General features: G+C 37.1%; 3 protein-coding genes across 6 annotated transcripts in view; 1 reads left to right on the top strand and 2 right to left on the bottom strand.

The window, feature by feature from the left end:
* Positions 1-10: 10 nt before the first annotated feature.
* Positions 11-2,813, bottom strand: LOC108757147 (transcription factor AP-1). Its single transcript, XM_018501556.1, has one exon. The coding sequence runs from the start codon at positions 2,042-2,044 to the stop codon at positions 1,223-1,225; it is 822 nt and encodes a 273-aa protein (XP_018357058.1). The 5' UTR covers positions 2,045-2,813; the 3' UTR covers positions 11-1,222.
* Positions 2,814-4,416: 1,603 nt separating this feature from the next.
* LOC108757107 lies at positions 4,417-5,801 on the top strand. 2 transcript variants are annotated; one of them, XM_018501470.1, is made up of 2 exons: positions 4,417-4,517; positions 5,421-5,801. In XM_018501470.1, the coding sequence occupies exons 1-2, from the start codon at positions 4,515-4,517 to the stop codon at positions 5,724-5,726; spliced, it is 309 nt and encodes a 102-aa protein (XP_018356972.1). In that variant the 5' UTR covers positions 4,417-4,514; the 3' UTR covers positions 5,727-5,801. The 2 variants fall into 2 exon arrangements, with proteins under 2 accessions (XP_018356972.1, XP_018356971.1); XM_018501469.1 differs by lacking the exon at positions 4,417-4,517 and adding an exon at positions 5,230-5,334.
* Positions 5,802-7,925: 2,124 nt separating this feature from the next.
* Positions 7,926-13,187, bottom strand: part of LOC108757112 (myb-like protein U) — a 6,589-nt gene continuing 1,327 nt past the window's right edge. For all 3 annotated transcript variants that reach the window (XM_018501476.1, XM_018501477.1, XM_018501478.1), the window contains exons 4-10: positions 12,396-12,540; positions 12,062-12,285; positions 10,438-10,495; positions 9,652-9,773; positions 8,302-9,458; positions 8,115-8,231; positions 7,926-8,004 (exon numbers count right to left, since the gene is read on the bottom strand). In XM_018501476.1, coding sequence (XP_018356978.1) covers positions 7,986-8,004; positions 8,115-8,231; positions 8,302-9,458; positions 9,652-9,773; positions 10,438-10,495; positions 12,062-12,285; positions 12,396-12,540 — 1,842 coding nt within the window. In that variant the 3' untranslated portion in view covers positions 7,926-7,985. The remainder of the gene's footprint in view (positions 8,005-8,114; positions 8,232-8,301; positions 9,459-9,651; positions 9,774-10,437; positions 10,496-12,061; positions 12,286-12,395; positions 12,541-13,187) is intronic.

Raw genomic sequence — 13,187 nt, 5'->3', positions numbered from 1 at the left:
AAGATGGAGGAAAGAAAAGAGCTTCATTCAGTAAACACCAATAGTAACGTCAATATTACAATTTCACATTGAAGATAATGTAACATTATAATGCGACATTTTGTATGCACCAAGGTAGAAGTTTACAAGACTAGCGGAATGCTCGAGTCTCTCTCGCGAAAGTGCATTCAATAAAAAATAAACATAATCTCTAGATTTCATTGATAGATGTGATATACAACACATGTTGTATATAACAGTTACGTTACTGAGGGTGAAATTATAACAATTATGCTACTGTTAGTTGGTGTTTACTTTGGACAGCTCTCGGTAGCTTTGAATCTCCCGCCGGTTCTCTCGCGTTCTCCAAAATGGCCGCCGCGATACTCCCCCTCGTGCTACCTCGCGCGATCTCTCTCTCTCTCTCTCTGCATGCATACATTTTCTCCCTGTTACATATATTCTCTCTTTCTCTCTCGCATATGATACACGCATTCGCCTGTCGCCGAGCGTGCTCGTGCGTGTAAAGTCTTTCGCATGCGCGCAACACGCACGCGCGCACGCCCGCCACTCTCCTAAAAGCATCCTTTACGTTTCACGTTGTGTACGAAGGCACTCCTTCCTCCTTCTCCACCACGACCGTCACCACCTCCTCCTCCTGCTCCGCCTGCTGCTTACTGTTCTTGCCGTCGTTGTGTGATCGTCTCCTCCCCGATCATGTCACAAAAGAACCAAGAGAGAAAACAGCGAACGTGAAGCGAACGATGGACTCGCTCCCACTTTTCTCCCTCTCTTCTTTCTCCCTCGAAGATCCTTCTTCAGGATGACGATAGGATTATCCTGCGCTCGTCGAAGATACCGCCTCTTCTGTCTCTCCTCAACTCCTTGGCGATATCGATATAGACATAATTGAACTTTATCTTTTTTCTCCTTGGTATCGTAAAAGAAACAAAGAATTCGTGTGGTTGAGATAAGAAGAGAGACGTTTCCGAACGATAAGCGTATGGTGCCAGCTGAGAATTTCCCTTTCGATCGCAATCGTAGAAAAGGAGATCCAACACATCGGCCGTAGTTGCAAGAAAGTTCACTGTTCGTTCTATTCGCGAAAAAAACTACCTTCGCGATGGGGCAAGAAGATGATGAGCACGGTGACAGCGAATCCTCGAGGGGTGGCCGAGAGCGAGGCGAGGGTTGGCTCGTTCGTCATCCCTCCTCGATTGGGGAGGGAGAGCGATGGGGAGGTTCAAAACTGGTTGTTGACGGTCATGATCTGACAGCCAGCGTGCACGTGGTCCATGACCTGCTCCTTAAGCCGGCACACGTGCTCCTTGAGCTTGTGCACGATGCCGCTCAGCTCGGTGTTCTCGCCCTTGAGCAGCTTGACCTTGTCCTCGAGCCTGGAGATGCGCTCGAGCTTGCGCCGTCGGCACTTGGAGGCGGCCACGCGGTTCCTCTGCCGCTTCCTCTCCAGCTTGATCTTCTCCTGGTTCTCCATGTCGATCGGCGACATCGGTGGCGTGCTCGACACGCTCGGCACCGTCTGCGGCTCATCCTTAACGTGCACCAGGCCGGGATTGCTCATAGTGGACTCTGTACTCTGTACGCTACCGGGCGGCTCCAGAGTCGTGTACGTCGCGCCGTGCATGCTGCCGGGTTCCTGCGAGCTGTCGGAGTGATGAAGCTCGTTGAGCGCCTCGACGAAGCCGCGCGCGTACAACTCCTGGGCCTCGGTGACCGCTTTGGGGAAGAGGATCTGGGTGGTCGGTGTGGGTAGACTGGTTACCAGACCGTCCGGTTGCGTCATGATCAGTTTCTCCAGCTCGGGCGAAGCCAGCTTCAACATGTTGAGATCCGGCGAGCTTAGAATCGGAGTGACGTTGTTCAGGGCGGGTGGCAGCGGGCCTAAGCGTGGCCTCTTCGCCTGCGAGCCCTGCCTCTGGCAACCGTTCAGGTCGAGCGTGAGATTCCGCTTCAGCTGGACCACGCTGTTCTCGCGACCATTCATCGCGCCATAGACGCTCGCGTCCTCGTAGAACGTCTGCTCCATCGTTAAGCTGCGCACCATCGATGCCGCCGGACTAATTCACTTCTCCTCGATTAGGGAATACCGAGGTTTTACCCTCGACTCCTTCTAATTTCTCGCCTCCGGACGGGAAAGCGGTCGTTCCCCCCGGAGTAGTAGCACACGACTCGCTTAAGCCGGTCCGAAAGAGTTAAATAGAACGACGGACTTTCCTGAAGTTTTAACACGTCAACAAGTTCTGCGACGTTCTCCGTCGTCTTTCACGTTCTCTCTTTCTCTCTTTCTCTTTCTATCTTTCTCTCTCCTTCTTTGCCTACGTCAACGCGCAAACACTTCGCTCCGCGCTGCAGCGATTACATAACAGCCGCGAGCGGCTGTACGCAAAAATTCACTCGCGGTACGACTGCCGTCTTTCCTTACTCCACGCCGCACCTCCGTCACGTCACTCGGCGTATATATCGCCCACCAATCACCCCGGCACGGGTGACACTTGATACAAACGAAGTCGATCAAAGTCGACTAAAATCGGTGCAGAAGACAGCGATGTTTAACGCACGTCTTTGGCGTGCACTACAACCGGTCTGTGCTGAGAAGCGGCAACCTGCTTGCCTGCCTGCTCGCCTGTCTGCTCTCTTTCCTGCCTCCCGCCTGCTTCGATTGTCAACACAACAATGACTCACGACACAACGTGGTGCGCGTGTGCCGTCTTTCTGCTCCACAAAACGATAACGTTACGTAGCACGACGGGATCGCGGCGACGTGTTTTGCGCGAACGCGGATCACCCTGTCCGCCACGGTGGCCCGACAACTTGTGAACATCCAACTAAACGTACTCGCTTATATCCCGTGAGTCACGCCGGCTGAAAATAGCGCTGTCGTCATCGAACGCGGCGCCGATTGGCCGGCGATGTCGCCATCCGGTGCGCCTGATTGGTCGACCGATCGGAGCTACTGGGAAATGACGGGCGCATGCGTACCTGGTTGAATATTCGTGTTTGTAGTGGGGAGTTTGGCAGATAGGGAAGGGATCGAAATGCCGGTAACAGGATTAAGGTGCATGTTTATCTGACAGACATTCCGAAATAGCTGGAGATACGAGCTATCATCATATATGAGAAATGCAGAGGATCGTTTGAGATCATTTAAAACATACGCGGTACCGATAAAACCAATTTCAGAGACTAATCAATTTCTTTCATTATATTGATCGAAAGATTCATTTATATAGGTGGGAACGATGCTTTATGTTCGTTGTCTCGCTTCCACGCGTCTGTCCGCAGATTTATGGTCTCCTTTTTCATCGCTTTGGGCAGGCAAACGAGTTTCTACGTTTGCCGAAATTGAACGATTTTTAAAAACCTCGTGTAAAAAAATTAGGCATCGCGAAACATTTGCATCAAAATTCGCATATTTTCGAGATGGCAAAATCTTTGCTCCATCCACCATATAGAAAACTATTGTATTCGCGTAATTAATGAAATTTCGATATCATAATATTGTTGGATTTTTTTAAAACAATTTCGCTTATCCAAATTTCTTGTGGAGGTTCTAATTTTTTTAAGTTCATATTGGGCTAATTAGAAATTAGAATCCGAACGAAATAAATAAAAATTAAAATTATCTGATTATTTGAATTCTAAAATGTTCAAGTTTCGATACTCAATATTCGATGCGTACACTATTGGAAAATTTGTGTTAAAAACACGCTTCACGTGCTCTAAAAAATCCATTTAAATTCGTGTATTAATTTATAGCACAAGATAAATATATTAGGAAATAATATAAATATTATGTAAAACTAAACACAAAAAATATAACACAATTTAATAAGTTGTAGAGGAATATTTCCTTAATAAAATATATAATTAACATTTATATGTTAGAGTAACACGTTTTATTCATTTATCTTAGAATTTACATTTTAAAATACATTATTTTTGTTAATTGCTCACTTATTAGTAAATTGTATTATTTTATAACATAAAGACTTTAACACTGATATAACAATTTTGAATATTATTTAACACAGTCTGATATGGACTTTATTGTAGAAGTTCGAGATTGATGATTAATTGTTGGCATCACATGAAACTTCCTTCGAACGAAAAATACACCTTTTTATAAATGAGCAACTTGAAGCGAGAGTTACTTATTGACTCCACTTGTCACATCAATATTATTTGCATAAAAGCATATCAGTAAGCCCTAATCTCAATTGTACTGTACTCTGCATAATGTCAGTAATCGACCGTCTGCATCTTATACAATTGTGTTTGTGATGCACCGAGTGACTTTCAGGACGACCAAAACGATCGTCATTATCGTCCTTGGTTAATGCATTCGACCGTGAGAGCTTCAGGCATCAACTTCAAGATAAATTAACACTTCAGGTTATTCATATGTCACAAATTCTGTATATCGTTGTCGCTCATTTATGTACCATTAAATGCTATTTATCAAGAAAAGCGAGAAATTTGAACAAGAATACGTCTAGCAGATTTTTCGAAACGACATGGTGAATTTTTTGAATACGTCTATCTAAAGTTCAACTCTGTTCGATTAATATTCTTTTATAATTTGTAGAAATTTCTTTACACGCGCGCGCGCGTCATAATACTTTTAATCTCTTTTGATTAATTCTTTGTTTTTTTTAATTGTTAATTTATTATTATGTACCGGTAGTTTAATATTTATTTTTATATATCAGTATTTTAATATTCTAATTCGTGAAAACTTTTTAGAGGTACATTTACTTCTCGTACGCTAATCTGAGAAATAAATTCAATAAAAATACTCCGATTGTTTATCGAGTGTATTTTCGAATAAATTTGCGTTTTACTACACATTCCGTCCGCGTACATTTTCTCAAGAAACCTCCTTTGATCGTTTTCCTCGAAATCTTTTCCAAGAAAATCTTGTTGAAGACGCGCGTTATTTGCTGAAATGTTATTCGAATCGGTTGTTTAGGAAAAGCAAGAGAGACGTAATAAAGTAATGAAATTTAAACGGCATTCTATGCTCCAAAGTAAGGTACACTAATTAAAACATTTATTTCATACAATTTTTCGCACTATCCCCTTCTTTTATAATATTTTTACTGCAAAGATTTCCTGTCAGATATTTATAACGGATTTCTGAATTACAATCGAAGTGTGATTAAATTAATCGAATCAACACAATTATTGTTAGATCTGTATGTAGTTAAATTTTTGCATACTTCAGCAAAGTCAGTCTTTCTATGTTTGAATGATATTTCCTTTTGTTACCGGAATATATGTATAATACGTATCATTAATTCAAGTGTCATGGTTAAGGAAAGCGAGAAAAAGCAGGTGATTTTCTAAATGACATTCGCGTGCGATCTCACATCAATTTCAATTATACGATTCTCGACTTGCATTCATATGTCGTAAAATAGGTGCGTGCATGCTCTCACGAAAGTAAAGACACGCAAGAGAATAATCTCAAAGTGGACAATTCCATCCGCGGCATAGTTAATAGGACGCTTCTCCCGGGTCTCGCCAGTGATTTTCCGGTCTGCGCGAGGAAATGCGAGCGTGAGGCGTCAATATCCGGCGAGAACGACAAGCATGCGGCATTGCGACGTGACCGATGGCATGCCGATACATCGATTCACATTGTACCTTCTGGCGTTCACCTAATGATCATGTCGCTAATATTCCGCGATATATCGCGTTACTTCCTCTTTTTAATGAGCGGCTGATCGAAACAGCGTCGCGAGGCAGCTACGTGTTTAGCCTTTTTTCTATTCGCATAAATATATTTTTCAAAGTTTCACAAAGGCATTAAACTTTTAAATTTAAAGATTCGAATTGTCAAAAGTAACAATCCTAAAATTTAAAAACTTAAGCGACCGAGCAATTTTGATGCAAATATGCGAAGTTATTCGAAAATGAAAACTATTGTAAACTTTATATGTTGTCGTATATAACATTATAATAATATAATTTATATACATATAACAGTGTGGTGTTTGGTTTAAGCCATTATTTAATGTGTACATACTGTTATTTTTTTAATAGAATTATTAATTGAAAAGATATTTTGAATAAAAAAGTTATTTTGTTTAAGAAAAATCTATAGGATAACAAAAATTCAGTAAATTTTACTTTTTTAAAATAATAATCTAATACTCTATCTTTTCATATTTGAGCTTAAAAAAAATTCACTTACGGCGTATCCCTTCTTGACAAATTTTTGGATCCATCAATGTATTACATGTGTATTTTACTGTTGTCATATGCTGATGATTAAGCATGCATATTGTAGTTATCTTTTTTATCGGTTCCCCACGTGATCGAAACACATTTGTTAAACTACTGCTTAAAATTTAATCAAGTATCACAGTACCTTTTTAGAGTCTTCATGTAGAGTAATTTCAGCAACGACTGTCTCTTTCTCTGTCTTTCTGTCTTCGTTCTTCTCGTTTTGCTCGGATTAAAGTCACACGAACGCCGCATGGGCGAGGCAGCGCCAGCTGCTTTTTTCATCTCGAAATTAAACAAACATAATTAATTTCCGCCCCCGCGCGCCCGTGCTCGCTCGCAGTTCTAGCGTGGAAGCGCGCAGAAGGTTAAATCCATTTATACATATACACATAACACTACTCGAGTACACGGAGGCCAAGCCTTTTTATTTGCGCACGAAAGCTGCCGGCCGTTTCCGACGGCGATCAATCATTTCGCGGGAGAGCACGGCGAAACAGTTTCACCTCGTGCTTAATTTCGTGCTGGGGACCTCTTCGTTGCAAGAATATTCTCCGGAAAACGTTCTCTTCAGGGAGATAAGAAAATCAGATAACAAAAAAATTTGTAATTTAAAAGAGTAGAGAATGAGAAACTCTTAACTAAAAACGCCTCGACTTGTTAGAAGAAAAAATTCGAAATGTGTTTGAAAATGTGATTTTTCTGATATTTCATGTAATATAATAACAAAAATAGAGATCACAAGGAAAGGTCAACATCGCACTAGGCAAAGCATTCCAATAATAGTAAGAAATAAAAAACACCGAATATGAAAGACTGAACGAATCACGCTGAAAATTCTTCGATAATTAAAATTAAAACGAAACCGAGAAACGAGACTGAGAGAACAATCGAGATTCGAGCAAGTCATTTTGAAGTGTGGCTCAGTAGCTGCCTAGTAGGTGAAACTCGGAGACTAGGCCTCGAAGCCGGATGTCATCGACCAGTGATATCCAAAACGTCAATAATGTTATGCATGTGTGTAAGCCGACAATATCATGACACTCATAACATTATAGGGATTCGAATCGAGGCTCAGCTGGTCTTTCAGTTTCCCTTACTAGGCAATTACTGTACCACTGAACCACACAAGCCCCTACGTGGACACATTCTCTCTGTTGTACCTTCATATATACAAACTTTACATATGTCTAATTATAAATAGTCGATAATAAAAAATAATAGATATTATATAATAAACATGTCTATTATAAAAAAAATTATTATAATTGTAAATTAATGATGTAACAAAGGCTGGAAAAAAATAATTTACTCGCCATCTACACACACCTCAGTCATATTTACTAAAATAAATCTGGCGGTATACAAAAAAATATGGTATTGTACCAATAATACTGTAGAAGGAAGATTATGAGCATGTTTTGTGTACATGTATATTCATACTCATAATAATACAAAATTAACATAGTGCGACGTATCAACGGAAGAAGTAATATATTGGCAATATAATGTTTCCACGAGATTATTAGGACAGCCTAATCAACCATATAATTCCCACAATTTCAACTAACAAACATCACCATCGATTTTAAAATTTAACAGCTATTCAGATAATTTATATATAATCCATTTACATTATTCTCACAACTCAATTGTCAAGCAAAAAAGAAATAATTTTCAGTAATATATTATCGATATCGATAATGCGAGTAATAATTTTCTTCATTTAATCTTGATAATGCATATCAGTCTCCTTATTAATCTCGTCTTAGTTTCCTGCAAAGAAATACAATTTTATGTCATATATGAAAGTCGAATATTTTAAATAGCTCAAATTCTATCTCTGGACATATTCTATCCAATCCAAACAGAGAATTTTTACTTACTTATTCAACTTAGGTTCTTTCAAATTTGTCGGCGCCTTTCTTCGTTTAGGGCGACTAGGATAGCTGCTACTTTCCGAATCTTGTTGATCATCTTCATTAGACATGATGCTATCTCTCCTACAAATTTAGAGTATAAAAGCATACAATCCAATGGTTTGTAACAATTTATAATTATAATTATACATACATAACATTATTAACATTCTGAGCCATGTTTGGTTTAACATGAGATTCATTCAGCTTTTCTAAAACGACTTTTGCTGTGCTAGGATCACGATTACTCATAGATTTATTTTTCAGTTTCGCCTTGTTTTTAATCGTCGGAGAATTTTCAACGTGACTCGTTCTGTCTTTCATACTCGGTGTCCTCGATTTCTTATTACTGGAATGCTTTGTTTTCTGCGATGTCGACGTTCTCTGATGATCGCCAACTAGAATTATTGGCACTTTTATCGTGATATGATTATAATCAGATTTATCTAAACTTTGATTCGATACAGATGCGATCGGAATACTCGTAACTCTTGGTATCGTGGCGGTTACTTTAGTATCAATTTCATTATTGACAGCGGAATTATTTATCACGGATTCCTCCAAAACAGGCAGTCGCAGCTCATTAATATCAAATTGCATATTTTGTCTTGGTGGACGTAACATTAAGGTAAAGTCTTCTGTCTCTTCCGGTGCTTCGGAATGTCCTCGTCTCAGCGTTACGAAGCTCGTGAATTTCATTGTATCATTTGCATTACCATCTTCTACGTTATCTAAATTTTTTTTATCATTGGATATGGCTGCTGTCGGAAGTATCTCGCAAATACTATCGTTCGTATCATGCTCATGCATATAAGAGTCACACTCGGAACGATCGGCAAGGGAATATCTCTCTGGAATTTGCATATCGTTCATAGATTCATTTAAATTCGATATATCTCCTACGTTGCTTTCTGTAACACTCGAATCATCATACACTATTACTTGTGACGTATTATTGTTAACGTCAGAGACGTCATCATTCTCGAGTTCCGGTTCATTATCTCGTGGTGGTATGGTATTGTTGAACAGCCAACTTGGACCTTCCAATGGATCCTCTTCCTCCCAAGTTCTACTATTATTTTGCAGTTTAGAACTTTCCGTTACACTCGAATTCCTACTAAAATCTTTAGAGATTTTATTATTTATTTGTACATCAGGATCTGACTTCGATGTATCTACGTGCGTTTCATTTTTCTCGTTCGAATTAATAGGCAGCTGTGATTCTGATATTGCGTTTATTCTATCTGTCAGATGATCGTCAGACGTGTCATGACTCTCTTGACTTTCAATGTCAATTCGAGTGTCAATTACCTACAGAGAAATAAAAAAAGTTTAAATAATGTAGTAATCTCTAAAAGATATTGTAAAGTATAATATTAGGCATACTATTTTTTACATCACATAGATGAAGCAATTCTTATAATACTATGAACAATGTGAGAGTACCACAATAATTTAAAAATATCCTTAGATTTTATTGCTTAATTATTATAATATTACTTACGTTAATATGTCCTGCAGTTGTTGGAGTTTCATTGGACCATCTATTTCCCGATCGCGAAAAAGATACTGATAATCTTTTTGAATGACTTCTCCTTTTTCTTCTTAACCTTTGTTCATCTGTCACTGCGAGTATATTTAAATATTAGCAAAATATAGAGAAATTTAAACTTAATTGAAATTAATTGTGAACAAAGAATAGTGCCAATTACGAGCCGACACAAATTAATCGCGAATTATGTATGTTATTTAAATATCAAGGTGAATTTTAATCTGTTTTTTTTATTATCTCTTCAGTACAAAACAATTAACAATATTAAAATAATTAATCAAATATTAAACATTATGACCAAAATACAATTAAAAATATATACAAGATAGATCAAAAGTCGAATATTTCAAAAATAAAGCATTTTCGAGAAAAATGCTTCAGACAAAAGTCATAGGATTTAAAAGGATATATTTATCATATATCAATGATTTTATTTGATCTTACATCGCCAAGATCAGGTTTTTTGAGCCAGTTTTTGTAAGTTAGTTCTTAACATTACAATAAATAAAATCTGCTCTATAGTGCAAATCAAGTAAAGTACCAAACTGAATTTTTATTTAGCCTTTTCCAAAAAAAAAACGCTTTAAAGAAGTCTGCAGGCGATTTTCCTGATTACGAATATCGCAATTATATTGCGACTTTGTCTAATTTCATTTAATTCGTCTCTGACAGAAGTCCTCCATAGTTTTTCCTATCGAATCTTTTTAAGTAATTAAATTACTATTCATAATTCCTTACCATTAACTCTGGGTGAAATTGTTAATCTTTCTGGTAATCTGCATGTATGACCATTTTCCTGAAACAAGGGTTTAGAAAAAGTTTATTATTTTTTTAATAGTAAATGTTTAGAAGAGGTGCTCCTCAAAAACCATGGTTTTTTTTTTCGATATAGTGAACAAAACTAATTATAAAAAAACATATATACAACGTTTTAAGAGGGGGCTTGTGGTTTTTGTAGAAAAAAATTCTATCTCAAAAACGAATAAGACAGTTTTATTTTTTATTTGGTAAATAAAATACTTTAGATTATATCCCTCATCGATTTGAATGTCTTTTAGATATGTTGTAAAGGAGAGTCTAAGTGATTTCCCGCAAGAAATTAAGAGGGACGGCATTGATTTAGGAGTCATAGTAAATTAAAGTTCCATAATATGTAGAGGATGACATTGGTATAATGTCCATTTCCACCAATATAGATTAACTTCAATCTCGGTTCAACTTACTCTTCGTCTTTTTCTAATCTTTAAAACTAGAAAAAGAGTAAGTTGAACCGAGATTAAAGTTAATTTGTGTTGGTGGGAACGGGCCTTATAGAGGTATATTACGAATAGTGAATTTATATGCCATAATAATATATTGAAGAATGTAAACAAGATCGGAAAATCACAGAAAATCACAGATGTTTTATAAACAGTCGACGTAATTCTCGCAATTCGTCAATAGCTTTCAATATACGACTATATGAATAAGTCTTGTTAATGATAAGAATAAATGATAGTCCTCATTCCGCGTTATAAAATACGCGTGAAAGCAGGAAGGCAGTACGTACTGCCTTTACGCATACATTTTCCAACGCGAAACAAAGTCATCTCATCTCCCCTCTCTACCTAGAAACATACTATGCCATGCGTTCAAAAATAAAACTGTCTTATTCGTTTTGTAAATTTTTTTCTACAAAATCTCCAAGCCCTCTCTTAAAGTATGGTATACTGTATATATCTTTTTATAACTAGTTTTGTTCATTACTGAAGAAAAAAACCGCGGTTTTGGGGGGAAGCATTACTTCTTAACATTTACCTTTTTAATTTATATAATTTTAGAAATAAGTTTCATATATCCAGGCTAAATATTTGAAAATACTTTTTAAAAACTGACATTATTAGAATTACTTACTGAAATATAATATCCATATTGTTAAAAGAAAGTTGTTTCCTTTAACAGTAATTTTTCAGATCAAATAACAGTTATTAGATATAGATATTGTTACGTGGATATTTTAATAAGTAATCCCAAAAATATGTCAATTTAAAAAAAATGTTTTCAAACCTTTGTAATGTAGGACCTGGAGTGTATATGTGATCGTGGCGATCGTGGAGAGAGTTGCGTGGTTGCTCTCTGTACTAAAGATCCGGGTTCAAATCCACCCAGAACATATCAGATTTTATTTGATCGTCAACTCTCGGAAGGCAATGGTAAACCACCGAGAATGTCTTTGCCATAACAACCTCTTCTGAGGCCGTTCAAACACAACGTTAAAAATTTGTAGACCCCATATATCGGAAGATATATGCACAAGAAGTCATCACGTCTCTAATCAACATCTGAGAATTATATGAGACATATAAAATAAATGTATACGTACATATCTAAGAGGCATAAAGGTTGATGAAGTCGGAGATCTATTCTCCGAACTTCTAGTGGGTGTGCTTGCTTCTGGTATAGCAGACAGTCTTGATACATTAATATTTTGCATATTAATCCGACTTAAATTTATCGTAGGCTTAGTAATAGTATGCCCACCCACCATAGGTTTTACCACTCCTTTTGCTGGCGATTTTGTTGATAATCTAGCAGATGGTTCTTTATCTGAAATATATTCTTATATGAAGAACTAAATATTACAAAATGCAAATAACGTATATATAAAGAAATTAAACTAAGAAATTCTTAGAATTTAGCAGTATCATATTCCTCACTTCCAGTTGAAGTAGACAACCTCACAGCAGTATTGGAAGCAACAAGCTCTTGACACATAGAGATAGTATTTGTCATATAACCAGTCATTGTGACTAACATTTTCAATATTTCTTTTGCGTTATTCAATACATTCGAAATTACAGTCTGAAACAGATAATAGATAATCGATTAAATTAAAAATAAAAAACTATAGTATTTACTAGTATTTACTAATATATGGATTACAACTTTATTATATGTATAATGTATATGTCACAGTAAAAGTGTTAACATTTAGTAAATGTATACATTTATTAGTCAATGTACATGTATTTATGTATAATACAACTAAAGCAGACTGCAGTAAGTGTATACATTTACTGAGTTAACACTTTAACTGCGACATATCCTACACACATATAAACTTATAAAAATTGCAATAATCTTGACCTAAATAAATGTTATCAAAGTCATGACCCTGAACAATTCAAAATAGCCATTAGATCGTTCTGGTGGAATTGGTTATGCAAATATCGTATTTCATCATATCACGCGAAATTTGATCACGCGAAATACGATGCTTGCAAAACTAATTCATGGAATTTTGTGACTGCAATTGAAGAAATGTGAGCGGCAGTACTGATTATGATGGAATCAAAAATTGGTTGTTTTATGAACAAAATAAAAAAATTAATGAACACATCTGTCTAAAATTGTAACAGTATCTCTGTGAAGGATTAAAATGTTTAAAATTAGAACATTGTTTGTGGCATTTCTGTGTCAGGCCAAAAACTTTTCGAACTATCTTCGTG

Source organism: Trachymyrmex septentrionalis, unplaced genomic scaffold (assembly GCF_001594115.1).
Source record: "Trachymyrmex septentrionalis isolate Tsep2-gDNA-1 unplaced genomic scaffold, Tsep1.0 scaffold132, whole genome shotgun sequence".
NCBI lineage: Eukaryota > Metazoa > Arthropoda > Insecta > Hymenoptera > Formicidae > Trachymyrmex > Trachymyrmex septentrionalis.
The sequence above is the reverse complement of the archived record's forward strand: the minus strand, read 5'-3'. Positions and strand labels throughout refer to the sequence as shown.

What these genes read in the sequence shown, in the direction of transcription:
- LOC108757147 (XM_018501556.1), bottom strand. Translation starts at nt 2,044, where the DNA reads ATGGTGCGCAGCTTAACGATGGAGCAGACGTTCTACGAGGACGCGAGC.
- LOC108757107 (XM_018501469.1), top strand. Translation starts at nt 5,308, where the DNA reads ATGGTTAAGGAAAGCGAGAAAAAGCAG. An exon ending in AGGAAAGCGAGAAAAAGCAG is followed by an intron (nt 5,335 to 5,420) that starts GTGATTTTCTAA and finishes GTCGTAAAATAG; the next exon opens with GTGCGTGCATGCTCTCACGA.